This window comes from Rhizoctonia solani, chromosome 8 (genome assembly GCF_016906535.1).
Source record: "Rhizoctonia solani chromosome 8, complete sequence".
NCBI lineage: Eukaryota > Fungi > Basidiomycota > Agaricomycetes > Cantharellales > Ceratobasidiaceae > Rhizoctonia > Rhizoctonia solani.
In genome coordinates this window covers 1,506,838-1,534,319 of record NC_057377.1, presented here as the reverse complement: position 1 = coordinate 1,534,319, position 27,482 = coordinate 1,506,838, and the positions used below count along the sequence as shown (strand labels likewise).

Here is a 27,482-nt window from a genome sequence, read left to right as displayed (position 1 = left end):
ACCTCCCCTTCCCCAATCTACGATAACCACAAGATAGCACTGAAAATGGAATTACATAGTATGACACCCGGGGTGCGACCAGAACCCAAATAAGGCGAATCGACCCCTACACTATGTTAGTCGGCACGCGGTGATCCTACGTACCAAGGATTATCACGTACCACTGGGAAAGACCTCGGCGGCCGACCCTCAATATGCCCATATCATTCACTAGTTGATGGATGTAGTCAAACTATATTCCCGTTATAGGCACACTCTTGGCATGGGAACTGGCCAAGAAGAATCCTGCGACCAACTGGGCGACGGAATGCGTGCTCGTCGGCCATTTCAATCATTATACATGTGCTCCGCGTAACCTGACTATTACAAATGCTAGGCTAGTATACTTATGGGCTGATTATAGCAATAAAAAGAAGGCGCCAAGCGTCTAACTTCATGCTGCTTCGTTGTCCCGGAATCTGGACTAAACAAGTAATTGAAGTAATACGACAAACATGACTCCCGAGGCCGAGGGCGTTGTTCCCTGATTCTTATTTATTTCTAAATTGTATAGGCATTACCTTGTCAGATTTAGCTAGGGACATAGCTTGGGCCGCACATAGAACTTATGTTGAGGGAGAAATATAAGTGATACCCGATTGCCTGTGCCACGAGATCCAGGGAGAGGTTCCGTATTCGCTCAGCAACGTTAACAATAGGTACCCAGGTTTGACTAACCAAACCTCAAATCGCATACGTAACAATATGCATCAATCAGTGCTGCGGTTATCCACGCGAAACGAATACTTACCTTACCGAGACTGCTCTCGATTCTCCACAGCTTAGGAGCGATAATAAAGGTAAATCCACGAGATCCCTGTCCTTCTCAATCATCTTGTTTCCTTATCCCTACATTTGATCTTTCATGGCTTGACTCCGTTCCTCAGTCTTGGCTTCGATGGCTTCCAGTGCTAAGAATACAAAGACGTATCAAACCTACGGAACGCCGATCCGCAGCAGTCGGTGATTATTGATTGGGACGGGATCAACCGGGGAGCACCGATTGTTCGACCCCCTAGTTTGTTTGTGCTTATTTGCTGCCTGCGTGTATGCTTACTGTACTTTGCACAAGTGCATACCATCCCACGGCTCGGCGGCAGTATAGGCAATGGTTTCGGGAAAGCCGATTGTTTACTCCTTCACCCCCTTGTGAGTCAAATGTGCGCAACATCTTGAGGTATATAAGCTAACAGCAAAACGCTCATACACTTCATCTTATCCTCTACACATTTTTCTACTTTCCCCACTTGTTCACATTTACAAATCACTTCACTCGCTATGAAGTCTGCCTTAGCAATAGTTGCTGCGGTCACAGCGAGCCCCGTTCTCGGGGCCTTCGTAGACTACAACTTCGTCATTGGTAACGTTCAGGCTGCTCCCGACGGGTTTAGGCGTTCTGTTGTCGCTGTCAACGGCCAGATCCCTGGCACTCTGATCACGGTAAAGCTAAAGGAGGATTGTAGATGATCAATTATTCATTAAACTGTCTGCAGGCTAACAAAGGCGATACTCTGCGTATTAACGTCACAAATCAGGTTGGTGTGCCCGCAGACGAGACATCGGCTTATCTAACTTACTTTTGACCCTTGAACAGCTCACCGATAGCTCTATGAGGCGATCTACTACAATTGTAAGTAGGAAACACAAAACGAACTGAGCCTATTTCACGTTTCTGACACCCCGTCTCCATTACCAGCATTGGCATGGACTGGTACGTCGGCACCATACTTTTCCTTGTCCGGACCATATTCATATCTTATACAGTTTCAGAGCGGGACTGCAGGTGAAGATGGCCCGGCATTTGGTGAGTTTGATCTTCCGTTAGTTCAGACCGACATCCTCCAACCTCCCTTTCTCAGTGACACAGTGTCCGATCTCTCAGTTCAACTCCTACACCTATGAGATCCCTCTTCACGATCAGACCGGCACATTCTGGTATCACAGTCATCTGTCCAGTCAATATGTCGATGGTTTGCGTGGTGCACGTAAGTCGTTTAGACTCTGATGTACATGCTCAGTGGAATCTGACTGACACGGTATTTAGTGGTCGTCTATGGTACTATTTCTAGCACATATGCGCGACTAAGAGTACATGATATTAACATCCATCGTTGTAGACCCTAATGATCCTCACAAAGCCCTGTACGACGTCGACGACGAGGCCACAGTCATCACCCTTGATGACTGGTATCACACCCCCGCTCCCACGTTGCAGGAGCAGTTTTTCTCCACCAATAACACTGCGCTTAACGCCCCGTAAGTGCTCATAGATGTATGGTGATACCTGTTCATACTTACACATCCGAACAGTGTCCCAGATTCTGCACTTATCAATGGGAAGGGTCGCTATGTGGGTGGGCCGGAGGTCGAGCGTGCAGTCCTTAAAGTGCAGTCCGGCAAGCGCTATCGATTCCGTGTCATCAACACTTCCGCCATCGGTTCCTACACCTTTGCTATAGAAGGACATACCATGACTATTATTGTAAGGGAGTGTAGGCATGTACTGTGCAAGCTAAACTAAAATGGGCCATAGGAAGCTGATGGGATCGCACATGAACCATTGGTGGTCGATAGCTTCGACATTTACGCCGGACAACGCTATTCTTTCATCGTGAGTTCACTATATATATATATGATTTATTACCTATTTATTTGGATTGTAGCTCGAAGCGAATCAGACGGTAGCGAACTACTGGGTCAGCGCTCCCATGACTGTCGCTGCTGCTGGTACAAATGCCAACCGTATGTTACTATTCAGCTCCAGAAACCCCGTTTGTGCTCACATATTCGGTAGTTGATGCAACCAACGTGTATGCTGTCTTGCGCTACGAGGGTGCACCCGAAGCAGAGCCAACCACCGAACAGACCACGGCCATGGGCAACGCTCCACTCGTTGAAGAGAATCTGCATGCGCTTATCAATCCTGGTGCTCCCGGTGGCTCCGATCCCGCAGACGTCGTTGTCAACCTTGCAATAGGCAGGTCGACCATTGACGGATCTGTCGCCTTCACGTTCAACGGGGTGCAGTACAAGCCCCCAACACTCCGTAAGCCTGCGCTCTGTATACTTGCAAAATATACTCTCCTTACCCTTCGTCTAGCTACACTTCTCCAGATCTTATCTAATAACGCAACAGTTGATGCTGACTTTGGTACTGACGAGCATACACTCACACTTCCGTTCAACAAGACCATTGTAAGTATAAATATGCACACCCAGTGATAGAACATGGAACTAACTGATAGATAGGAACTTGTAATCACTGGAGGAGCAAACCACCCTATCCATCTTCAGTGAGTATAGCTTTAAACGGTACTCTGACGCACGTAGTACTGACTTAGTGCTTTACAGTGGGCACGTGTTTGACGTTGTGCAGTCGCTCGGTGGATCCAGTGAGTACATTTGGGTTCGAATCACTCGAACAAAGTACTAATTCTCGGTATCATAGTCAACTACGTAAACCCTCCTCGTCGCGATGTGGTTCGCGTATCAAACACTGGTGTCATCCTGCGTTTCAGGGTGAGTGGTCATATGATCCACGCAGGCCCTCAATACTTAAGCCATCTTCCCATAGACCGACAATCCCGGTCCCTGGTTCGTCCATTGCCACATTGACTGTAAGCGCATGTATCATTGCTTATAGCAAACCTGTCACTAACAGAGCGATAGGGCATCTCGAGGCCGGGCTTGCCGTGGTATTTGCCGAGGCACCAAGCGAAATTCGTGCTGGAACGCAGAAGGTGACCACGAGCTCGTCATGGGACCAATTGTGCCCCAAGTATCAAGCACTTTCTGCAGACTTGCAGTAGAGGCAAAGTTTGCCCAATCAAATCACTCAGTCTCGTTTCTTGTTTCCTGGTTTCCTGTTTGCTATTTCAAGAGAGGACCCTAAATTAATAGGGACTTCTTGGCTTCAATTTGTAACTCGAGGTCAAAGAATGTTTATAAAATTTGTCTTTATCCACTGGCCACAGTTTTTAGATGAGTTGTAATAACCCGAGCAAAAGATATGAGTATCCGCGCAAGTCGTTATGGTTCAGGGCCCATTGCTGGCGCCAAAGTTGGATCTTGTTCTTCCACTGCATCATCGGCTGCAGACCCTGCGCTTTCTGCTGCCTTCTCCTCGGCAAGTTTACGCCTTTTGGCTCTAAGTTCCTTTCGATGTAGGAGTACAGAAGATGCCTCGGGGTTATCGTATCTGCAATATTTTCGTTCAAAAAATCCGAACCTGCGAATAGCGGCCAAACACCTACACCTTGATCGCAGTTAAAATATACCCTGTTGGACCTGGCATAGTCATGTGCGGGTGTGTTCGACCAGGGAGCACCTAAAAAAAGATAATGGGCGACTGGACGTGAGCCGAGAGTGCTATCTAACCTGGTACTCTCGATGCCAGGTTTCTTGGACTGCAGGAGCCAAGTACTTGGCCATTGGTCGCATTCGAGATTGAGCTTCTATAAGAGGCTGGAAGTATCTCAATACTAGACGTCTATATATTCTCGAGAGACAGTGCTAACCTGAATGTAAGGACTATAAACAGCAATTGACCCAGATCCGGCCAAATACGGTGACAATTTCTCTACCAGCGAGAATGGCTCAAATTGACTGGCTACCACCAAGCTAGACACCTGACTTTAGCAAACCACTCAAACATTAAGCACGATACGTTACCCGTCAAATTCCCCTGAAAACAGTTCCTCTCGTAAGCTGGCTAATACACCAACTGCTACCTTTCGCTTTCGCTGTTTTGATTTTTCCTTGTTAGTTTGTAGTTCTTCCACCGGCTCCTCGGCAACTCGAGCAGCAGCCACTAAGAGTAAATATCAGAAAAAATGCACCTCTGGTGGGTCCGAACTCACAAGGGGTATAATCCTCGTCCGCGGCCGCCCAATTCAAGGTACTCATAATTTTTGAAGACTTGACTTCGGGCTCGAAGTTCATATGGGGTATAATAGGAAACGCCGATGGTCCATCGACGTCGGTGATTACCAGACATCTCCCACTTCCTATTGTTTTATGTTAAAGGTAGAGATCTCACGGGGTGAAGTTTGTCAGTCTTACCTCCCAACCTCTCTAGCACAGCCGCTACGAGTAGCCCCGAAACATCGTCAGCCACCAAGATGCGTGCGCCTGGTCGAACGTTGGCCGAGTTGAGTAGTTGTCCCAAGGTATGAGGTCTCAGGTCTCGGATTTTGCTGGCGTCCCGTGAGAAGTGGTATTCACAGATGTTGAACAGTGTAGGTTCTATAACTGTAAAGCTTTTGGAGTACCTGATGCTGCATTAAGTACTAGGGGGTTATTTCGGTAAGTCGACCTACTTGGCTTCTTTTCTCTTCTTGTACTTTTCTTTGCTATACTCGTTTTTGAGTTCGTACGTTGTGTGAGCCTCGATTTGGCGTTTGATGATTTCCTGAGGAACAGATCAGAAAACTCAGCCACTCATTGAGTCGAACTTACTGTGACATGGGCACCGCTGGCTTTGAGCAGCTCTATTTCCTCCGTGGTTAACGGCTGCACAAACTTTCCATCATCGTTGATTAATTCATTTGTTGCATTGGTCTCCTCTGATACAACTACCGTTAGACCGAAATCAAGACGTTGATCATTTGCACAAAGACGCACCTATTTCCTCTATGGTCCTATGGGGCACTACTTTTAGTTCCTTTTTATCCAAAATCTCGTAGGATAAGCCAAATGGGTGGCCGAGTATGTGCTCGCTGCGAAATGCACCATACTTTCCGAGTTTTATTTCACTACCTTTCTATTATTGAGTTATGGTAGGATGGCGAGGAATGTTACATACCCTTTTCCATCCCCGTCTGGTATTTTTACAAGCTTGAGTTCACCGTTGGGGAGCTTTAGAATGACATTGTCTCCAGGTCGGATGTCCCTAGGAGCGCCCATTTCCATAGAATATCCGAGTCGATAGTTACCTAAGAGGTGTCAGCGTCGATGTCCGAGTACAGATCTAGTCCACAGCACTTGTACAAATCCAGTGAGCACTTTGAATATGATGTGGTTCACAATTTGGAATCAAAACAATGGGGGCCGTTACATTATACGTTACATGTCTGGGAGAGTTGGTAGCTAACCACGGTGTGCAGGGCACAGCCTCAGTTGACGATCGGGATCGGAGAAGAGGACATTAATCAAATTTGTAACTTAACCGGCCACGCCTGACCAACCCCGAAATTCTTGGGTGGCGTTGTGCCAAAGTGCTTTGGTGGAGGATAGCATGCACACGCACTATGTCTATGATACGCAGGTGTATAAAAATACATTCCGTCTGAGATTTCCATGAATAACACAGATGCCCTTCGTAGACCCCTAACGATGACCTCTTCCGATCGTGGGCTGCAATCGACCACTTCGGATGCCGATGGAAACAAAGCACTTGATTTAATCGCAAGCTTCGTCATACTCGATAATTTGCACGTTTGACTGCGAGAGTATCTCCCCTCCTGAGCCTCCTGCCGCAAGCTCTGTCATTGTTGTGATTATTCCAGATGAGTGTAGATATACAGGTATGTTCTGGTCTACCCAAGGGCATACATTGCTCAACGACATACTTATAGAAAGGGGCGAATGATAAACCTCAGAGGGCACCGATATGGTGGTCGAATGCGATTTTCTTTGTCTCTATGCACATTGTAGCAGTTCTAGGAGTCTACTACTACCCCGTCTGGGTAGCACCGCGGAAAACTATTGCCTTATGTATCTTATCCTGGCAATTAGCCTCTTTCGGGTAGGACAGAACCTTTATTTCGATTCAGACAACTTATTATCGCTGTTATTGTAGAATTACTATTGGATATCATCGCCTATGGTCTCACAAGTCATTTACGGCTCGTCGACCTCTCAGAGCCGTTCTAGCCGTAATGGGAGCACTAGGATTCCAAGGATCTATTAAGGTGAGAAGACGGCGGTCAAACAGTCTTCAATTTGCTGAGCAACCTCTTGCAGTGGTGGTGCTTGAGGCACAGGCTTCATCACAGGTTCACCGACGATCCTATCCATGACCCCTATGCTGCAACGCGCGGACTGTGGTATGCGCACGTTGGCTGGATATTCCGCAAACCAGTATATGAACGGATGTCACTCGTAAATAAAGATGACTTGGAAGCAGACCCGGGTGAGTCGCAACAAAGTTTTATTTAAGCAGCTCATATTAATTGATTTATAGTCGTCCAAATTCAACATCGCTTCTACATCCCTATCGCGGCTTTCTTTGGACTTGTAACGCCTACTTTAATTGCAAAACTCTGGGGAGATGCGCTTGGGGGCTATCTCTACGGAGGTGTTGTAGCTCGTATTATGAGTAGGTATCACAGAAGTTATGTCTTCACTCGTTGACACAAGGTTATATCTTTTCAGTCTGGCATTGCACGTTTATGATAAATTCGCTGGCCCACTGGGATGGTCTTCAGCCTTATACGAACGAAGTTACCGCTCGAGGAAATCTGGTAGGCCATATTTCGTTTGTGATAAGACCCGTGGGAAATGCTTACATATTGCATCAACACTTGATCTGTCGATAGATACTTGCTTTATTTACTTCTGGCGAAGGAAACCACAATTATGTATGTGTTTCGATAATGAATAATATATTTCGGCTAAATATTTAACCTTGCAGCATGTACGTTTAATCTTATTCACCGTGAGTCATTCTAACTATCCCACAGCATGCATTCCCACATGATTTCCGCAACGGACCATGTCCCCAAGACTGGGATCCGTCTAAATGGATCATATGGGCGCTTCATCAATTCACACCTCTTGTGACCCGAGTGCGCCGGGCACGCGAAGAAGATGTTTCACGAGCTCGTCGATGGATGAGCTACGCCCACTCCCTTGGGAAAGACCATCTACCCCATGGCTGGGAAGCCCTCAGTGATGAAGACTTTTTCGATGCGGTCGCCGAGGTCGAGAACGAAAACGAGGCAACTGACCAACCCCAGAAAGAAGAGTACGAGGCCTGGGACCTCTCACGACTTGAGTCTCACGTTCTAAACGAGCGTCGTACGGCGGTTCTGATTGACGGATGGGTTGTCGATGTTACCAAGTACATGAGTGAACATGTAAGTTCGATCACAGTCGGGTGAACCATTCGCCTTGTACATTTACGTCGACCCCCTATGTAGCCTGGTGGGGCGGCCTTGCTTGGGCAATATTCCTTCAAGTCTCGACCCGGCACTCCTCTTCTTGCCGATGTCAAGAAGGATCTTCCCCAAGATGCCAGTTGGGCTTTCAATGGGGGTATGAACAATCACACTCGCACGGCTCGCGCCAGAATGAGATCTATGCGCATCGCCCGATTGATACAGTAAATTAGACGGATGTAATGTTATAGTATTATAAATGATAGCGTCAAAGGACACAAATTAGCATTCCGCTTAACTTTCGGATGGGCGCGCGGATATTTGAAAATCAATGGTGTTAAGTTTGATGTTTACCACCTAATTAATAATGCCGATCATCCAAGTAATCCAAATCAAGGCGCCGTGGTCTCCATTTCTTCTGTTAGCTTCCATCAGACCATCGCTCCGCTATCGATAATCCTCTGAGAACAAAGACTTCGCACTATATCGCCCGCCGGCTCGCCCCTGGATACATTCTTGATGGACGCTTGGCCAAACACTCGGGCTTGACCTCGGCGCGGCGACACCAACCCTAGTTGCCGTAAACCCAAAGGTCCGAGGAAGATATTGGAACAAACTTTGAATTGAGCATAACTAGACTCAATTTGCTGGGGTAATGGCTGATTTCAGCCACAATGTTACAATTACAAACCGTCTTGTCTCCGCTCGTGGGTCGGGTGCAGTCGGTTTGGGCAATTGGTTCCTCGCGCTCACCTTCCGCCTTTGGCCGCTTGAGGCCTGGTACGGAGCCTTTTCCGTACTCGACTAACCCTTGTACCTATTGGGCGATTTGTCTTTTCTTCCCTTGCTTATGATCCTGGTCCGGGAGCTACGGGGCCGGTGTTTGTGAGAGAACAAAGCCGGAAGATGACTCTATATCGCTTACTAGGCTGAAATAGGCTTTGTCCCAGATAGGTTTTCGTGGAAGGAGCTTCCTATACTCCAAGAGGCGCCTGAGATAGATTTTGCCTTTACACAGTTTTGGCCATTGATAGTATCTCCGGAGTTTATCCGAATGATGAGCGCGCCTATGAAGGTCAATCAGCCCAGGTCGGTCGCCTAGTTATGCATCTCTCAAACGGGGTTCAAAATCATGCAGTTTGAATATTTGCCCATTTCTAGGTGGGCAACTCACAGTCATTGAAATGTTGTGCACTCTTCATTTGGAGAATGGCGAACTCTTTGCATTTCCGACCAATACCTTACACACCATGTGTGTAAGGTGACTCATCTATGTACGATAGACCCGTAGCCGAGATACTTGCCCACAAAGTGTCCGGTTTCGCGCTAGAGACTCAATTTGCGTCCCGGATTGGCGCAGCCGGCAGAGACAGAAGATGCCTAGCATGAGTGTTGGGGAAAGCCTACAACTGAATAGTGCGCGGCTCTAGGCACAGCCTAAGCTTCGGAAGCTCTTTGTGGCACCGACGCGTACATATCTTCTTGGGGTACTGTCCCCCCAATGGAAGCTCGGCGCCGAGGCTCACTAACATGGATTGAGCATTGACTCAACAAGCAGTACATTGCATCCATGCCGGGGCTGAATCCGCCTCCTTTGTAAACTTTAGCCATTCCTAACCTTGATTTGACATGTTGATCATAGGTTTGATTGCGCTACGCTTCCTAACATACATTCGCCCGAGCGACCAAACGTCCAAGCAAAATGAATGGGGATCATACGAAATTGGCATGTCCTCCACTGAAAGCACCGGTACGCATCCACACCGATTTCACCAGCCACCCGCATACCAAGCCATCTGCCCCTTACCAGTATTCATTGACGGGAGTGATTTACTGGGATCAAAGTCAGGGCGGATCAAATTGCTCGAAATCAACGGCCTGGCTCGCACTCCGTCCACGGGAATGCTTGGCTTGACGATCATGGATAGCCTGCAATCCTCCCAGTGCAACTGAAAGGGATATCGGCATAGGGCGCCGAAATGGCTCTTTCCATGGTAAGCTTATTGTCTTAGAGTATGTATGCGTAGGGCTTGGGATCAGTTTAAAAGAAATGAGCCGATTGTGCGGTCTCTCCATTGGCGGTCTGCTCTGTTCCATTCAGCACTCACCTCCAACATGCTCTCTCGCATTGTCCTTCTCTCTTTGCTTGGTGCGGTGTCACAACCCGCCTTTGCTGCTGTCCGCAAGTACCAGTTCGATATCAAGAACGTCAAGGTTTCTCCCGATGGCTTTGAGCGCTCTATCGTCTCTGTTAACGGCCAGGTGCCTGGTACATTGATCACGGTGAGCTGAGTTGTTGCTATCGACTCTCAGCTATCTAACCTCCTACGTTAGGCCAACAAGGGTGATAGGCTACATGTGAATGTCACAAACCTGGTACGTATGCAATATGTGTATTTGGGGAACCTAGCTCATCCTTCTTTCTTTGTTCAGCTCACTGACCCCTCGATGCGTCGTGCTACGACAATTGTGAGTTACTTCGAATGGTAATAAGTAACGCAGCTGACTGAATCATTTTAGCATTGGCATGGGCTGGTATGTTCATTATTACCCACTAGCTATCTACAACTTATCCACGCTTCCTATACAGTTCCAAGCTACTACCGCTGACGAGGATGGTCCTGCATTTGGTATGTGCCGAGACACCCGGCAATGTGCCATAAACTAACATCCACGTTAGTCACCCAATGCCCTATCGCACAGAACTTGTCCTACACGTACCAGATCCCACTTAATGATCAAACGGGAACTATGTGGTACGTGTAATTTATTTAAAACTAAAAATCAGCGGCTCAGTATCGAAATCGATACTCCAGGTATCACGCCCATCTTGCGAGCCAGTACGTGGATGGATTGCGGGGTCCTTGTGAGTAATCAATTTGATTGATCGTCGATCTCGATTGATGAACCTGATTCGTTTATCCTTGGTAGTGGTCATCTATGGTGGGCTAGATTTCATCGCAAATAATGGATTATATCCACGATTTCTAACCGCGATGAATTACAGATCCAGATGACCCACACAAATCACTCTACGATGTGGACGATGCTAGCACTGTGGTTATGCTTGAAGATTGGTGTGGTACCTTATTCATCCATGTGATTTTAGATATTGACAGACCCGACTTTTCAGGTATCACACTCCAGCGCCGACGCTAGAACATCAGATGTTTTCAGTTGACAATACTGCTTTGCTGTCTCCGTACGTTTATAGGATGCATTTCTTCTTGGTCAATTAATTGATGCTCTCTATAGTGTTCCGGACTCAGGCCTTATTAATGGTAAGGGCCGCTACGTGGGTGGGCCCGAAGTGCCTCGGTCGGTGATCAACGTAACCCGTGGGAAACGATACCGCTTGCGTGTGATTAATGCGTCTGCAATTGGTTCATTCACTTTTTCGATTGAAGGACACCGTTTGACCGTCATTGTACGATCTTTCTCTTTTCATGTCTTTGTGCCTGACTAACACATTACCCTACCGACAGGAGGCCGATGGAATCCCACACGAACCTTTGGTCGTTGATAGTTTCCAGATTTATGCCGGGCAGCGTTATTCCGTCATTGTATGGGCTCCGATATGCATGCATAGTAACTCAGCTAATCATACACATATTTCTAGGTCGAAGCAAACCAGACTGCTGCAAACTACTGGATTCGTGCTCCGATGACAGTCGCAGGTGCTGGCACCAACACCAACCGTACGTATTCCATCTATTCAACTAATATTAAACATCAACGCTGAATGTCACCGCCACAGTCGACCCTACCAACGTCTTTGCTGTGTTGCACTATGAAGGAGCACCCAACGCCGAGCCCACGACTGAGCAAGGCACCGCGATTGGAACTGCGCTTGTTGAAGAAAACTTGCATGTAAGTCGAGGTTTTTAGAGAATTTGTCTCTGAAATCTAATGGTTTGTCATCAAGGCGCTCATCAACCCCGGTGTTCCGGGTGGTTCTGCCCCAGCTGACGTCAGCCTCAACCTTGCAATCGGAAGGTCTACCGTCGATGGCATTCTTAGGTTCACTTTCAACAATATCAAGGTAAGCAATTACGTTTCTGATATTAATCGTAGGCAGAGTTTGCTAATTCTCAAACTACTCTACTCCCCTCCTTATGCGCTCTAGTATGAGGCACCGTCGCTTCCTACGTTGTTGAAGATCCTGGCCAACGGCGCGAGCAACAACGCCGATTTTGCTACCAGCGAACACACCATCGTACTACCCCATAACAAAATTATCGTATGTCACAAGATCTCATCAAGTAGCCACTGGCGACTTAAACTTAACTGGATAAACAGGAACTCAATATTACTGGAGGCGCAGACCACCCCATTCATCTCCACGGGCATGTATTTGATGTTGTCAAATCCCTCGGCGGTACTCCAAACTACGTGAACCCTCCTCGCAGGGATGTCGTCCGCGTTGGAGGCACAGGCGTTATCCTTCGTTTCAAGGTATGCTCGAGCTGTATGCCTTACATTCTATTTTCAGTCCTTATTAATTTTCTTCCTAGACCGATAACCCTGGCCCTTGGTTCGTTCACTGCCACATCGACTGTACGTACACTGGTCGCATGCTACGTTTTGACTTGAGTCCCCTAATCATTGTTGCGTATACAGGGCACTTGGAAGCCGGCCTTGCGCTCGTCTTCGCCGAGGCTCCCGACCAAATTCGCCAGGGACCGCAGTCCGTCAATACTAATGGCCCTTGGAATCAGCTCTGCCCCAAGTACGCAGCACTCCCTCCCGATCTGCAGTAAATGTCGAGTATGAATGCCGGCGTCAAGTGGAGGAGGGTCGCCGCGGATGAATTTCGGAAATATGCTTTCAGAACTCTTTTTTGGTAGTACAATCATTGTACTTTGTCTTCGCTGAATTTTAATCTTCGTTTCGGTTTCGATGAATGATGTGTGGGTGTGGGGAGTTGGTCCTGAGCAGGATTACATAAGTTACTAAACTTCGCAAAATCCTCCAGAGTTTGCTGGATTCGTAGTCTCCCAAACTCCGGTGGATTTTACAGGGAAGTCAAAAACTCGGCCCTCTTTTCGAATCGTATGCGTTGCATAACCCCGAATCAATTACAAGCCCATTTCACTACGGCTCAATCCTCCGCGCCTCCACCTCCACATTTCTAGCGCTAGATTTGAAATACATTTCATTCGATCCGCACTGATTGCGGGCATCATTTTGCCGCAATTGGATATGTACCTGTATCCAGGCGGCAGGAGAGTGAGCCATGCACAGACTCTGCGTCATTCCTCTTACTACTCAACGCAACACATTAATGATCTACTGAGCTAAAGACTCGCTATATGCTATGAGCGCGTGTATACTAGTAGAAAATTATAGACAAGTGTTCCGCCCTTCGCATAGTATATATACGGCTGGTGGATCGTACATGGCCCCTCATCCAATCTACACACCAAACAACAATGATACAGACAACAACCATAGCTAGCGCCCCCATTGTCAAGATCGGACACGGGCTGATGTCGGTAAGTATAGTCTACAGCTATGTCACGAATGCCATAGACAAGTGTGTGCAGATGTCCTGGGTGGCCAATCCTCCGCCTGAAGAGCAGTGCTTTGAGTCGATCATTGCCGGCATCAACGCAGCTCCTGCTGGAGTCAAGGTCTTCCTGAACGCTGGTATGTTACAGCTTCATGCACGGTCATTTAGACGCACACACACTCAATCACTTCACAGGGGAGTTCTATGGGAAATGGCCAAATGTAACAGCCAACCTGGAGCTACTTAACCGATTCTTTACCAAGTACCCTGAGTATGCTGAGCGTACCTTTCTCTCAGTCAAGGCAAGTTTGAGCGTCGGAGTGACAAGGATAGACTCTTACGACCAATACCCCACCAGGGTGCAGCTGTTATTTCGGAGCATGGTTTCTCCCAAGACTGCTCGTAAGTACAACCCGACGCCTACTAAGACAGCTATATAGACTTGCTCATTGTACGAAACTAGGCCTGCTGGCTTGGAGCGTAGCATCACAAACACTATCCAAAAGCTTGGTCCTAACAAGAAGATTGACCTGTTCGAGCCTGCACGGTAAGTCTTGGATGGGGTGTGCGTGAATCAAGTTGACATTGTTTTGGACTCTGAAAGGCTTGACCCGAATGTGTCGATAGAAGAAACGATGGCTGAGCTTAACAAACACGGTAAGTTCTAACGTACAATCGACTGTCCTTGATACTGAGATGCTGAACTGTGCAGTCGAATTGGGTAACATCGGAGCGATTGGACTGTCTGAATGCTCTGCGGCTACCCTTGACCGAGCAAGCAAGGTGCATATATGCACCCTATCTCTTATCGGATGACTGCTGACACAATAGGGATAGGTCGGCAAGGTAGCAGCGGTAGAGATAGAGGTTTCGCTGTGGAGCTATGAAGAGGAGACTCGCAAAGGTGCGCTTCTGCCTTTTGCGGGCAGAGTTGGCGTGCTGACTCGATTGTGTGCCAGTGATCTCCAAGGCCGCGGATATCGGGGCAGTTGTAGCGGCATATAGTCCACTCGGTCAAGGAGCGTTGACCGGAAAGCTAAACCTGGCCGATCTAGGCAAGGATGACCACCGCAGTCATTACCCCAAGTTCCAAGAGGAGGTGATCAACTCGGCTTGGGTCAGAGCTCTCTTACTGATGATGCTGTTTAACTTGCAGAGCTTCAAGAAGAACGTAAAACTGGTGGATGCACTGAAGGCCCTTGCCGAAAAGAAAGGGGTTACGACTGCTCAGCTCAGCCTTGCCTGGGTTTCCTCGCTCGGGCAACATGTGGTCCCGATTCCAGGCTCCACGTAAGTACCAAGACCCGTGCGATTCCGTAGAGCGTGACTGAATTGTTTATAACTGCAGGCGCGCAGCTCGGACTGTAGAAAATGCATCTGCAGCTTCAATCGAACTGAGCAAAGAAGAGTTGGAAGAAATCGGGCATATAATCGGAGCCAACCCTGTATCTGGGGACCGGTATCCCGAACAACTGATGAAAACGGTCTGGCGATAGGCTTCTAGACTTGAGCGCTTTCCTTGTTGCAATCTCTCACAATCTGTAAACACTCTGGTCATGCGTACATATCTGTTGTGTTTTGATAGTGGCAATAGAGATTTGATTGACAAGAAAACATCTGTATGATTCTCATTTCCTCAACAAAGGAGCTCAGGCGAGCTTGGCAACCCACAGAGGGGGCTTGGGTGCCGAAATAAGCTTCAGTTGGGCATCATGGTCAGAGTATTCCTATTATAGACTACAGGACTAACAGAAATAACAGGTGCTGCATACAAACGAGCCTCGTTTGTGCAACTGAACGTAGATTGCTGAAAGGAAACAACTCGATGGCTGTCAACCTGTTCAGGATCGATTATATTGAAGCTTGCAAAACTTCACGATACGTGTACACTTGATGCCTGTGCAACTCAGGGGGTGGGTCGATGAGCTTGGCGGCTTTCCTACTGCCGGAGCACGTACACGTCCGTGTACTGGGACTGGTGTAGCCGAGTGAGGGTAGCTGCCCTGACTTGCTCCCAATTTCCTAAATTCCAAAAGTTGTATTGGCTCTCATGTTCATCTCGGCATGCAACAATAATAAGTTTACATCAATAAATATTACAATATATAACAACAGTCCGCTCTTGAGCTTTATTTATATATAGTGAGTTCTGTGACGCAACTCGTGTAGCGTAGCGCATTACTGTATTGTAATCAGGGACGGATAAGATAACATGGTGATATCAAGTTCCGCAGTCGTTACGTTACATAAAACCAAGGTCTCCCTACAGCTAAGTAAATTATACAGTGGTTACGAGGCTCAAGCCTTATGGGCAAGGATCTCTTCCCAAACTTTGATACTCTTCCTCACACTCGGACACACGGCCAGCCTCTCCCACTCACCTGAGACGCCGAGCTCTCGTCCTTTACCTTCGAACCATCCCACGTTGCGCCTTGTTCCTTCACGAATGGCTCGTGTAAGTCCTTGACGACGGAGACTGGCATTGAGAGAATGAACAGCGGGAAGGAGTGCTCGAGCAATATGAGAGGACGATGCTTCGATATCAGGAAGAACTCGCGGGTATAGTGTTGCTCGTGCCGATGACCGAGGTGTACGCAGCAAAGAAGACAGCTTGCTTCGAATCCGGGTTTGTTCAATATTGATCATGGCATTGAATTGACGAACAGACTGTAGTAGTGGTCAAAGGTGCATGTATAAATGATGTAGTTGTTGGGAAACGTACCGAGGTAGAATAAAGATACTGCCCTGCACGCCACTTGCGCTCGATTCCAAGCCCACGCAGGATATTCCAGTGAACCAAATCGAGCACAGTGGGCCGGTTGGCTGAAAAGAGAGAGCGACTGACGCGCTCTGGAGTGAAGACTAATAATCGTACACGTTGGAGGGCAGGGTCCTTGGTGAGCCGGCGTAAGATGCGGCATGTTCTCCCAATGGAATCAATGTCTGGCAAGTCAAGATACCATACTATCAAGCAGAGTTAGATCCTCGCCTATCAAATTCGTTATCAAACTAACATATCTGTAGCCATATTTCAGGCGGAAATGTGGGTGTATCGAAGAGGATGATCGTCATCGCCGAAGTAAGGTTGAGAACCGGGGTCGAGACCTGGGGATCGCGATCGAGAAGGTGGTCAACGGCACGTGAGGTTGCCTGATTTAACACCACCATGCTGACAAGGATGACGCGCAGATCAAGGCCAGGACCCTGGACAGCGCGCATTTTCCGGAATTCGAGGTTCCTGTTCTCAACCACATCACTCCACTTGGTAGTCCCCGACATTTCGTCCGGCGACAATGACGAAGGACTCGGGCGGCTCGGGCTCTAGCCCTGATTCTGGGACTGGTTCCGGCTCATCGTCTGGCGGCTCTGGCGAAACTGCCCGCCCTAAAGCGCCTCAAAATCCATCCCAGTCGATCACGTTTACTTTCTCTTCCCGAAACTCTCCATTTGCACACTTGTCCCCTCCTGGGTCATTCACCTTTGTGTCCAATAAACGAAGAGGCAGCGAGCCATCCCGCGATCGGCCATATCGCAAGCAGCAAAGCTCACAACCGTCTGGGTGGATTGCCCTCCCACCCCTCAAACCCGTTACTGAGGTATCCCCGCTTTTTGAACCGCTTAGCTCGAGTAACAATACGTCTCTGACCCGCGCTTCGAAAACAAACACCGCTGTATTTTCGTCACGTTCACCTAATAATGCACGTACATCCCCACGACTTTCCCTCATGGCTCAGCATCATCATGCTACCTCTCCCCATCCCTCGTTCAATACACCACCTCAACTAGTCACACCTCCCCCTCAAGATCCATTCGGAGAGCTCAGGCGATCAGCCCACGACAGCTACTTTCCTCCCATGCCTTCATCTCAAGGTGGGAGCTCGAGTCATCGGTCCAAACCCAAGGGCAAATCATCGAAACGATCGTCGCAAACTCTTCAATCCAAGATCGAGCAGCCACAACCCGTACATTTTTCGTCCCATAACACACCCGATATGTCCCACGAATCAGGTACATCACAGTCAACCCCCCGGGTACTCTCCCGTGCTGGCCATGAGAGTCTTCCCGCCAGTTCCGCTCTAATTCCTTCCACTCAATCCTCCACCACTCCATCAACGCAACGCAAATTGCACACGTCTAGCCCTCTTCGTCCTAAAGCTCTGCCTCAACCCTCCGAACCCCCCCAGCCCAAACCAGGCTCCCCACCAGCGCAACCTTCTATCGACGCATTCCGGGATTGCTTCGGGGTACTTACGGAGCGCATCGAGAATGTATTCCCAACTCGCTACCGCCAGCGTGCTGGCAGAAGTAACAGCGGAGGCCCCGAAAATTTCAGTGCAATAGGATCGGGTCCGAGTTTGAGCGAGTCTCAGAGGCGATGGACACAACGGTGGATACGTCGTACCCTTCGCGGAGTGGGAAGTATGGGTAGCGGAAGTACAAGTTCGGGAAGCGCCAGTGCGGGTGGAGGCGCATCGAGAATAAGGAGAGGAGAGGGCAGAACAACAGCTTCTTCAATGGCCAATACCATGATTTATCTCGGGCTGGAGTCCGGGAGTGACGCCGGAGGGCAAGAGACGAAAAGGTCGATTGGATCGGGATCACAGGATTCATTGGATAGGGTGCGAGTATCCCGTTCCAATGCGTCATCGCCTTCAAACTCGAGTACCGGTAAAAACGCCGTTACTTTGGCGGCCGCGGGATCGGACGAAGAAATTCCCAAGGCCGCAGAGGTAAAGCCCCCCGATGCGGCACCACAACCAACCGCTGTAGCATAAACTGAGCTCACCCGAAGTGAGCTTCTCTCTCACAATCTTTTAGCGTATTCTTACACCCCTGCTTTGCTAGCATTTTTGTTCGTTATAGGTGTATTGTTCTCTTGTATTGGCTCTGTTATAATGGCCCTTTTGTACTTGTATTCCGCATCATCATCTCGTTTTCTTGTTTGTTCATCTCGCCTACACATACGCTTCCCGGCTCTTCGACGACAACTCACATACCACTCTTATGCGCATACTTTTTTTTCTATATTAGTTTCTCATTTTATCGGTCAAACTTTAGGGTATCTGACATCGATGGGATAGTTAGGCATGTTTGCAATACATGACGTCTTTTTGCTCAAACGCATATCGGTATTGGTTTATATTCTCTCCATTTCAACCTCTCCAAAATCCAAGTTTGGCGTGCTTCGCAGTACTGCCAGCTGTAGAAAATTCAGTTACTCGACCTGGCCTGGTGCAATATCACCCATGTATACATTAGATTTATACATTCGCGGCAGTTGGATTGAATGCGCATATAGATCTCGGCGGAAACGCGACACAAACGCGCGCGCTGATAACCCGCTCCAAAACTGAGAGGGACCGCGAGGGGATATTATTTACGTGCCTTGAGCATGTGTGGATCAGCCAGCCGAAAATATAGGTCATAGAATATATATAGTATATACGATGGGGTGCTGTATCGAATGTGTCGTGTCACATATTGCGGAGAAGAGAGTATGGATTGGTCGCGCTCATCTGCGATTAGTACACGTGCCTGCCTGGCATAGCTGGTTCGGAGATTGAAATTAAAGGGTACCCTTTATAGAAGGGGAGGGATGTGGTGATGTGAGCCCGCATATAGTCGATCCTGCTGTATATTTATTACATATGCGCTCACGGAACACAATCGGAGATACCTCACTTAGATCTCCCAAGACATCGAGCGTACCCTTCAGTTCAACTGAAGAGCCCAAAGCTGTGGCTAAATTTATCTCTCATTCTGATATTTAGTCCATATAGATAGTAGGTAGTTCATGTATGCTGGCCACAGTATGCACGCGTCCCGCTCTCGCCTATAAATATGTAGTCGGATCTGGATATGCCGAAAAGATTACTTCTTTTCAGCTCGGTCTCTTTCGTCCGCTAATTCTTGGATCCCCGACTCCGAGGGTGCCCTTGTAACGTGGCTTCTGTTGTCTTTTGATTTGCCGAGTGGGGTTCATGTGCTTGGAATGGAAATGCAGAGGAAAGTTAGGTCACGTGATCTACGCTAACGCGGTCCCCTCTATCTTCCGTCAGTCGTATCGCGGACTGGTATAACGCGGAAGTCTCATACTTGCTGAGTAACATGATACATTATTATTCTTTTATGCTTTGCATTGAATATGTACTGATTTTGAGTCTCAGGTTTTGACCACTGAACTACGTATTTCAAGATGTCGACGCACCTGGGTCTGTATAAGCCCTCTTTCGCTTGCCTACGTATGTCAAAACTGATCAGTTAGTGGCGTGTTTAATTGGTTTGGCAGCATGACACGCACATAGCCGGTTTAACCACGATATATCAACCAAATACTAAAAAATTCGAGTGTCAAATGTAACATTCTCCCGAGGCTTTGTGTGGCTGTTACCCAGTCGGAGCGCTCCATTTTAGGAACATACACTTACGACGGCTGTTCAAGTACCACTGCGAGTCGCTTCGTGAGCGTGTATTAAGCGCTCGGGGATCCCTTGCAAGTATGCCGAACACTGTACCACGCCCTATAGAGTTCGGCTTCTGGTTTTAGCCAGGATTCCTAAGATGCCGGGTTCTAGTTCGTACCCAGGCACACAGCATCAACGTTCTGACAAATGTTTTCTTGAGTCACTGGTTAACATGACAAACTACTGGGGTGCTATCGGTGCACTTTCGGGCAACATCAGTCAGCTGATGAATGGAAGAAGGTGTGTACGAACTTAGATTTGATTACGCTTTGCAAAAAGAGCTTTGATTCAATTCAGTTTTGTATGCGTACTCACTAAGGCATCAAGCTCCATAGAGTGTATTCTTCAAAAACTCAAGCAATTTCTTCAGAGTTTTTGAGAGAATCACCTTGTATAAGACATTTGATTGTGTAATAGTATTGATATCGAATAAAACAATACGCTACGCTAGGAATGGGACCGTCGCACAGACCGGGATGTCCGAGAACCTGGCGTGTTTTAGGATTCGAAGTAACTGTTGGTCATCTTGCCCACGCAACAAATTGCTGAGATTATTGAGCAATAGTCAGCAACTAAGCGCCTCTATTGAGTCCGTTAGTCATGCTTTTCTCGTCATCAGTGTGGCCAAACTTGGTTTTTTCATCCTCACTGGGTATAAAATCCCAGTTATTTCTGCTACTCAAACCATTCTCGCTCTTAGCTTCACCAATCTAAGACTCAAATACCTAACTCAAAAAAGTTACCATGGTCACTGTCACGATTCACGGAGTACGTCTAACATTGTGATCATAATACTACTGAATATTAATTGAGGCCCTAGGTTGCAATGTCCACATGCACTCAACGTGTAACCGCCACCTGCAACGAGCTTGGGATCAATTACGAGATTAAAACAATTGACTTTGCTGCAAAGGAACACAAGAGTGCAGATTATATTGCAACCAAGCAGCCTTTTGGAGCCATTCCAGTGCTAGTGGTAAGCCAATATCACATAGTTTTAATATTCGTACTCTAAGGCGGTACCCACCAGGATGAAGATGGCACCCAGCTCTTTGAGTCTCGTGCCATTGCGCGGTACCTTGTCGCCAAGTATGGGAAGGACTCGGGACTAGCACCTAACCAGAGCGATTTGAAAGCGTACGGCCAGTTCGAGCAGGCAGCGAGTATTGAATACTCCAGTTTCGACCCTTGTGCTGCACCACTGGTATTCGAACGTGTCTTCTCTAAGTGAGTAGTGCAGTTGTTAAGTGAAATTAATCGACTTGAATTTACGAATCGAACAGAATGTTTGGCGGCCAGCCCAATGAGGAACTCGCTCAAAAATATACTACTTCGTTGAATGCTAAGTTAGAGGGCTACGAAAGGATCCTCTCTACGCAAAAATATCTTGCAGGCAACGTAAGTCATCTCACCGGTGGAATGTTATCATCCCAACTCACGCATGATCTATTTCAGACCTTCACCCTCGCCGACCTTTTCCACCTACCTTATGGAAGCCACGTCAATCAAATCGATCCTACTATCCTTGGATCCAAGCCAAACGTGAAGAGATGGTGGGATGAAATTAGCTCCCGCCCTTCATGGAAGGCTGCATCAGCACAACACTAGTACATATTCACAGTGCCTGGTTAGGTCATAACTGACTATGCCTCATGTAAAACAATCGTGTTGATAAAATAGAGACATAAAGTCCAAACAAAATGAGTGGTTTATGCGCCCTGAGTGGTGCTCATACTCTATATTGACGCGCTCATTCAGTCGAATATGAGGTGGTGCGACGTGGGGATCATGGGGTTCGTGAAGTTCAACCAGAGAATAATAGATCCGTGTATGACGCTTTAACTCACTTCCATAATCGGCATGGATTTATCTTTTGGATTCTTTATTACTATTTTACGTGTTTATTTGCTGACTCTCGAACAGAAGGATTGCCTCAGTAAAAGCACCCAACCCTGACATGTATCGTATCATATTAGCCCCAAGCCTCGGATTTGAAAATGGATTATATGTAGCTTTGATCCACAACGGAACATATTCAAACAAAGTGGCCTCAAGTAGCTTAAAATAAAGCTATAGCTCCCGTTTTATATATGCTATTCATGTCTTGGTATATTCAAATTCATTTACCAAATGCTCTCTCTTTCTACTAGCTCGTGACCACGTATTCCCCGTAAATAGAGCCCTTTTGGCCCTTGCTTGTCATTTCATCACCACGGATCTCAGTATGGGGTAGTTCTGGAACGACTCCAGTACCAACTGCGTCGGAAAACTAGGTACACTGGACAACTCATGCCCGGCAAGCTCGGTCATAACGAACATCAGAACAACTATAGTGTCGCATAACTAAATTCCGTGCACGAATATTGGCGCCTCATACCTTTCCCAGAGTTTGGGTTTCCGAGTATCTGTTGATCACAGCTGCATTTATACGGTTCTTATCAACTCAGCTCTAGGCTCGTATCCCCAACTGGACCCCTTGCGTGAGCTTTTGACTTCGTAGTAGACTTATAATTAGCACACACTCCGCACTCTGTCCGGTAAATCTCTCATCGCTCTAACATACTATCTATTGACAGCATTCGTGTGCTCGTCTTAATTACCAGCTTTCTTTCCATAACGTGATATACCTTGGCCTGACTGGTAGCCTGACATCTACTGTACAATCTTAATCACACTGTTAACGCCAACAATGTCTCGGAGACCTTCCTACCTCGCGCACGTAGAAACTGTCATCGAGGTGAGCAAAGCATGGTATCGACTCGTATATACAGTATATCATCATTATTTTTGTAGATGGACTGGCCAGAGGAAATAACACGCGTAGAACGTGCTGCTTTGACGTCCCAAGGTAATTTAAAACGAACGCTCCAGTAAGTTATTGGCCATCGGTGAATTGGGGTATGATAAAGCTTAAGCCACGCATTTAGGTCGCATTTCAACCGAGATATTGAAGTTCATCGTATCTGGGAAACACCGACGTCGGGCTCCGGTCCCACCGCAAGTGCGGCCACACCATTTGAACAAGCGCGTCGAGTTCACTTGGTGTGCGAATCCCACGTTATATGCGTCTGCATCTCAACATTGCGTATCACGTCCCCGCACGCCGCACACCTAGTTGCTGATGACCACTTGACTGTGGGTGAGGCGTTCCGTTCGCTTGCTCGCCAGCCTGGAGCTAAGGCCGAGTTCGATTTACTCGAGGTTGGTCTGGAGGAGGTTGAAGACGGAAAGGAGAGTCTGTGGAGAAGGTACATCCTTCGTGCAGAAGGATTCGAGTGCGACGTTCGGGAAATCTTTCCCGACAGGGAGATGTTTGCTGGTTCTGAGGACTGGTTAATCAATCAGTCACTTCCTCAAGGTGGATTGGCCACCACGCCCCGTCCAGGCGCCATCCAGCTTGCCTTTTGAGTAGTATTTCGATTTCTACCCGCCCCTTGTAGCTTATCTTACAGACTAATTTTCTCGGATAAAACGTTTTAATTCGCCATTTTTGTAAGGTGGTACAAATCATTCAGAAGACATATGACTTTTAATCCTTTGTGAATAAGAGGCTTGGGTACCGCAGAGCTTCTTTGATGGCCGGCAGTCCGGGACACTTCGGCTATTGGAGTGCCGCCGGTAACGACGCATATTTGGGACACAGTTGGTCCCACCCAGGTGCAGGTACGACTCTTTGCGCTCCGGTACGGGTCTCACTAGGGGCTTCTGCAAACACAACGGCAAGGCCTGTTGGGGTGGTTACTTAGCCTTCGATTTTGAGTTAGTTAGTCAATAGCTTACCAGCTTCAAGGTGCCCTGTGTACACAAAACAAAGGTTAGGGGTTTTTATTTAATGGCACGCTTCTACTCACAATCAATATGGCAATGGACAAACCAAGGCCCAGGATTGTCGGTCTGAGGTGTATATGGTTAACGCATTCGATATACACGCGACGCGATGAGCCACTCACCCGGAAACGCAGAATAACACCCGTGCTAGAGACACGGACAACATCACGACGAGGTGGATTGACATAGTTAACTAGGGCAGATGATCGTTTAGATGCACGTGAGCCAATGCGCAGGGTTTTACTTACTCGAGCCTCCGAGGGATTGGACGACATCGAAAACATGACCACTATATGCCATTCAGAAGAGGTAAGATTGGGAGAAGAATAAACGTACTGTAAATGTATGGGGTGATCAACACCACCAGTGATAACCAGTTCCTGAGTTTTTTGAGAGAGATATTCAAAAAATAATGGTTGTAAAGCCTCACAATTGTTTTATTGAAAGGCAAGGTAAGCGTATGTTCATCCGTACCAAAGTCTGCGTTGGTCGTGGCGTTGTTAGCCAGTATCTTCAATAAGGTCGGTAAACTTGGCGAATGATACTAAAAGCGGAATAAGGTAATAGAAGAATGAAGTAAGTCAGATCCTCCCGAGTGACATAGAATGAATTAAACGTACTTGAATCCCGTTAAAAGTAAATGCGACACTCCCGTCAATTGTAGTGCGCCCTATTGTCAGATTGACTTGAACATCAGCCGGATTAGAGCCCCCCGGAGCACCAGGATTGATCAATGCCTGGTGACGATTAAGCTGTATTCATCGAGTCCAAACCGCCCAACTTACGTGAAGGTTCTCTTCGACTAAAGGAGTGCCTATTGCTGTTCCCTGCTCTGTTGTGGGCTCGGCATTGGGAGCACCTTGGTAATGAAGAATGGCAAAAACATTAGTTGCATCGACTGCGAATGTAGTAGGTCAGTAGATGCAAGAGTCACGCGATTATGTAACTAACGATTGGGATTGTTGGCCGCATTCGCTACAGTCATAGGAGAGCGGACCCAGTAGTTTGCAACAGTTTGATTAGCCTCCACCTATAAATTTATATCATCAGAATTCATGGTTATCGGTGTTAGTGGAAGGTACATACCACAACCGAGTACCGTTGGCCAGCGTAGATTTGAAAGCTGTCTACAACCAATGGCTGATGAGGAATACCATCCGCTTCCTGTTGAGGTAGCTCAGTAATTATATAATTCTGGATAATATGGGTATACTTACGATAATGGTCATGCGATGATTTTCAATTGAAAAAGTGTACGACCCAATGGCAGAGGTATTAATAACACGGAACCTATACCTTCTTCCTCTCTGGACATTGATGACCGAGCGAGGAGCCTGTGGGCCCCCTACGTAACGACCACGACCGTTAACCAAGCCCGAGTCTGGCACACTTTTGGGAACTCAGTAAGGAAAGAGCCCTTCTGGGAGCACAATGCTTACGGGGCAGCCAGTGCAGTATTATTGGTGTCGAAGAACTGTGCTTGTAAGGTCGGTGCTGGAGTATGATACCTATACATAAAAACAAATGCTTCTGTGAGTGAAATCGTGGATGAACAAGTGAATAACGAATACCAGTCTTCAAGCACGATTATCGTAGATGCATCGTCCACATCATAGCGACTACGGTGAGGGTCCTGAGGATCTGAAATTGCACAAGGGAATGTTTGAGCCCAATGAAAACACTGGCGTGGATATCATATCTTACCATATACGACAACTAAATTTCAGGTGGAGAAATAAAGCCATTAGTGAGCGTAGCCGGCGCATAGTTATATGTGACTTACGAGGGCCTCGCAGCCCATCAGCATATTGACTGGAAAGGTGACTATGATACCTGCGGGAGTTTCAGTTTAGCGCATCTCTAGAATTAGAAACAAGTTCAATTCTTACCAAAAGGTCCCAGTCTGCTGACCCAGTGGAATTCGGTATGTGTATGAACTGAACTGGGAAATCGGGCATTGTGTAACTAGGAGGATTATGCCAATCAATTTGTGCCTATTAATCAGTGGTGCTGTATGCCAAAGAACTTACCAAATGCTGGTCCGTCCTCGGATGCCGTCTTGGCTTGAAACTATTGACATGTTAGCTGCGTCTCAATAAGTAGCATCGTACTGCGCACCAGACCGTGCCAGTGCTATATGCTGCAGTTAGCAATACCGATGACCCGCTTATTAGACATGATACTCACAATAGTGGTAGCACGACGCATGCTAGCATCCGTAAGCTATATGATTGTAGAGTAAATATCTTGCACATATACCCCTTGAGATCGCATATGCTTACCTCGTTGGTGACATTGATGAGTAAAGTATCGCCTTTATTTGCCTATGAAGGGGAAACGATGAGTGGATAAAGTATCACAATAAATGTAAGACGTACAGTAATTAACGCGCCTGGGATGAGACCATTGACGGAAACAACAGAACGCTGAAAGCCGTCGGGAGCCGCCTGGACATTGCGAATCCTGAGATTGTAAGGTACATCGGCCGCAAATGACAGTCCAGAGAGCACCAGAGCAGTGAAAATGGTTTTATAAACCATGTCAAGGTAAATCAGGAGGGAAAAGAGCTCGTCGACCAAGTGAGGACGATGAAGAAAGCTATATTGCGGACCATCATTTTATAGGGCTTTTTTAGTTCATTTTGAACACTATGACCCTTCCACTTTCTGTTTGCCCAAATCTTTAGCCACTCACACGGCCATGTGAACGCATGATACCTAAGACCACCTCTCAAAGTGGATAACAGTCTCGTCCCTAAGCAGTGTACTTCCCGACCAAGGTGTTTAGTCCGAGTCAAATGGGTTCATCAAGCAAAATGTTCCACTAAACTCCTAGCCCGCGATGCATCCTACCAAAATTTGTGGCCCGTGAACTCACTATTCTTGGTATGGCGATATAATAGTGGGAACAAAGGCTAATGGTGAGCACATGGTAATGTGAAGAATAATACCTCCCCCGCAGGCGATACCTGCTCTAGGGACACTGGCCGAGAATCCTGTTGATGGCTGCGGGTCAGATGTGGCCGTATCCTCGAAAGCCTCTCTAGAAAGATCAAGTCGAAGCTTCCGAGCAATCAAATTCCGTGTTTATCGAGCACTTCCGAATGATATTCCTCCTTAGCAAGGGTTGTGAGAGGAACGGAATGTCGCGTTAGAATATATCACCCCAACAGATACGCGGATTCTCGAACCGAATAGTCGTAAAATGAAGGGTTTCCTGGACCTTTGATAAGAGTATGACTACGAGAATAATACGTGTTGCATTCGGGCCACTTCAATAATAGCGAGGGATCGACGCTGGGGTTGATCTACGCACTTCAATTGAGCATACAATATTAATTGCTAAAAGAAAGCGCTTTCTTCAAGACACTGAAAACAGGAATTTAATTTCGAGAGTTGATAGAACACACGGACCGAGCGAGCCGCCGCAGCAGGGAATATCACACGGCCTGGCCCTCATTCCGCTTAGCTTCTAAACAAGAGAATCAACCCTAGGGGTTCATCAAATCTCGGAAGGTTAGTGATTGTTCAAGATAGAGTG

General features: G+C 47.4%; 10 protein-coding genes across 10 annotated transcripts; 7 read left to right on the top strand and 3 right to left on the bottom strand.

Annotated features, from left to right (window-relative positions):
* Window positions 1-1,317: 1,317 nt before the first annotated feature.
* Window positions 1,318-3,848, top strand: RhiXN_09926 (Multicopper oxidase; the record flags this gene model as incomplete). Its single annotated transcript, XM_043329742.1, has 18 exons — window positions 1,318-1,479; window positions 1,533-1,574; window positions 1,634-1,669; window positions 1,736-1,750; window positions 1,804-1,843; window positions 1,899-2,024; window positions 2,084-2,095; window positions 2,157-2,295; window positions 2,350-2,521; window positions 2,573-2,650; window positions 2,703-2,781; window positions 2,834-3,085; window positions 3,140-3,234; window positions 3,289-3,332; window positions 3,391-3,431; window positions 3,488-3,558; window positions 3,614-3,656; window positions 3,709-3,848. 18 exons carry the CDS (start codon window positions 1,318-1,320, stop codon window positions 3,846-3,848), a joined length of 1,587 nt encoding a protein of 528 aa, XP_043182576.1.
* Window positions 3,849-4,068: 220 nt separating this feature from the next.
* Window positions 4,069-5,949, bottom strand: RhiXN_09925 (tRNA (adenine(58)-N(1))-methyltransferase non-catalytic subunit TRM6; the record flags this gene model as incomplete). The annotated part of the gene is made up of 11 exons (XM_043329741.1): window positions 4,069-4,237; window positions 4,293-4,366; window positions 4,417-4,503; window positions 4,557-4,659; window positions 4,711-4,849; window positions 4,899-5,045; window positions 5,101-5,309; window positions 5,358-5,449; window positions 5,497-5,603; window positions 5,662-5,792; window positions 5,843-5,949. The coding sequence occupies 11 exons, from the start codon at window positions 5,947-5,949 to the stop codon at window positions 4,069-4,071; spliced, it is 1,365 nt and encodes a 454-aa protein (XP_043182575.1).
* Window positions 5,950-6,545: 596 nt separating this feature from the next.
* On the top strand, window positions 6,546-10,091 carry RhiXN_09924 (Fatty acid desaturase; the record flags this gene model as incomplete). The annotated part of the gene is made up of 11 exons (XM_043329740.1): window positions 6,546-6,563; window positions 6,615-6,784; window positions 6,839-6,950; window positions 7,003-7,171; window positions 7,223-7,357; window positions 7,414-7,502; window positions 7,578-7,619; window positions 7,673-7,696; window positions 7,722-8,117; window positions 8,181-8,295; window positions 9,781-10,091. The coding sequence occupies 11 exons, from the start codon at window positions 6,546-6,548 to the stop codon at window positions 10,089-10,091; spliced, it is 1,581 nt and encodes a 526-aa protein (XP_043182574.1).
* Window positions 10,092-10,253: 162 nt separating this feature from the next.
* Window positions 10,254-12,898, top strand: RhiXN_09923 (Multicopper oxidase; the record flags this gene model as incomplete). The annotated part of the gene is made up of 19 exons (XM_043329739.1): window positions 10,254-10,421; window positions 10,473-10,514; window positions 10,572-10,607; window positions 10,659-10,673; window positions 10,729-10,768; window positions 10,819-10,894; window positions 10,955-11,004; window positions 11,070-11,081; window positions 11,146-11,215; window positions 11,272-11,340; window positions 11,394-11,565; window positions 11,624-11,701; window positions 11,758-11,836; window positions 11,896-12,008; window positions 12,064-12,180; window positions 12,265-12,378; window positions 12,438-12,593; window positions 12,653-12,695; window positions 12,759-12,898. 19 exons carry the CDS (start codon window positions 10,254-10,256, stop codon window positions 12,896-12,898), a joined length of 1,590 nt encoding a protein of 529 aa, XP_043182573.1.
* A 672-nt stretch (window positions 12,899-13,570) lies between these two features.
* On the top strand, window positions 13,571-15,146 carry RhiXN_09922 (aldo/keto reductase family protein; the record flags this gene model as incomplete). Its single annotated transcript, XM_043329738.1, has 10 exons — window positions 13,571-13,633; window positions 13,685-13,787; window positions 13,846-14,056; window positions 14,114-14,197; window positions 14,255-14,307; window positions 14,363-14,433; window positions 14,488-14,554; window positions 14,610-14,749; window positions 14,807-14,940; window positions 14,999-15,146. 10 exons carry the CDS (start codon window positions 13,571-13,573, stop codon window positions 15,144-15,146), a joined length of 1,074 nt encoding a protein of 357 aa, XP_043182572.1.
* Window positions 15,147-15,948: 802 nt separating this feature from the next.
* Window positions 15,949-16,869, bottom strand: RhiXN_09921 (F-box-like protein; the record flags this gene model as incomplete). The annotated part of the gene is made up of 3 exons (XM_043329737.1): window positions 15,949-16,317; window positions 16,373-16,614; window positions 16,665-16,869. The coding sequence occupies 3 exons, from the start codon at window positions 16,867-16,869 to the stop codon at window positions 15,949-15,951; spliced, it is 816 nt and encodes a 271-aa protein (XP_043182571.1).
* A 74-nt stretch (window positions 16,870-16,943) lies between these two features.
* RhiXN_09920 (uncharacterized protein) lies at window positions 16,944-18,425 on the top strand (the record flags this gene model as incomplete). Its single annotated transcript, XM_043329736.1, has 1 exon — window positions 16,944-18,425. The coding sequence occupies one exon, from the start codon at window positions 16,944-16,946 to the stop codon at window positions 18,423-18,425; it is 1,482 nt and encodes a 493-aa protein (XP_043182570.1).
* Window positions 18,426-20,858: 2,433 nt separating this feature from the next.
* RhiXN_09919 (glutathione S-transferase) lies at window positions 20,859-21,722 on the top strand (the record flags this gene model as incomplete). Its single annotated transcript, XM_043329735.1, has 5 exons — window positions 20,859-20,882; window positions 20,935-21,090; window positions 21,145-21,341; window positions 21,398-21,512; window positions 21,570-21,722. The coding sequence occupies 5 exons, from the start codon at window positions 20,859-20,861 to the stop codon at window positions 21,720-21,722; spliced, it is 645 nt and encodes a 214-aa protein (XP_043182569.1).
* Window positions 21,723-22,803: 1,081 nt separating this feature from the next.
* On the top strand, window positions 22,804-23,522 carry RhiXN_09918 (branched-chain alpha-keto acid dehydrogenase E1-alpha subunit; the record flags this gene model as incomplete). Its single annotated transcript, XM_043329734.1, has 3 exons — window positions 22,804-22,851; window positions 22,908-22,984; window positions 23,042-23,522. 3 exons carry the CDS (start codon window positions 22,804-22,806, stop codon window positions 23,520-23,522), a joined length of 606 nt encoding a protein of 201 aa, XP_043182568.1.
* Window positions 23,523-23,715: 193 nt separating this feature from the next.
* Window positions 23,716-26,482, bottom strand: RhiXN_09917 (Multicopper oxidase; the record flags this gene model as incomplete). The annotated part of the gene is made up of 22 exons (XM_043329733.1): window positions 23,716-23,840; window positions 23,895-23,909; window positions 23,966-24,008; window positions 24,065-24,135; window positions 24,191-24,231; window positions 24,279-24,322; window positions 24,373-24,486; window positions 24,563-24,679; window positions 24,728-24,840; window positions 24,894-24,972; window positions 25,029-25,106; window positions 25,160-25,331; window positions 25,382-25,450; window positions 25,514-25,583; window positions 25,647-25,658; window positions 25,726-25,775; window positions 25,832-25,907; window positions 25,973-26,012; window positions 26,061-26,075; window positions 26,130-26,165; window positions 26,225-26,266; window positions 26,321-26,482. The coding sequence occupies 22 exons, from the start codon at window positions 26,480-26,482 to the stop codon at window positions 23,716-23,718; spliced, it is 1,584 nt and encodes a 527-aa protein (XP_043182567.1).
* Between the last annotated feature and the right edge of the window lie 1,000 nt (window positions 26,483-27,482).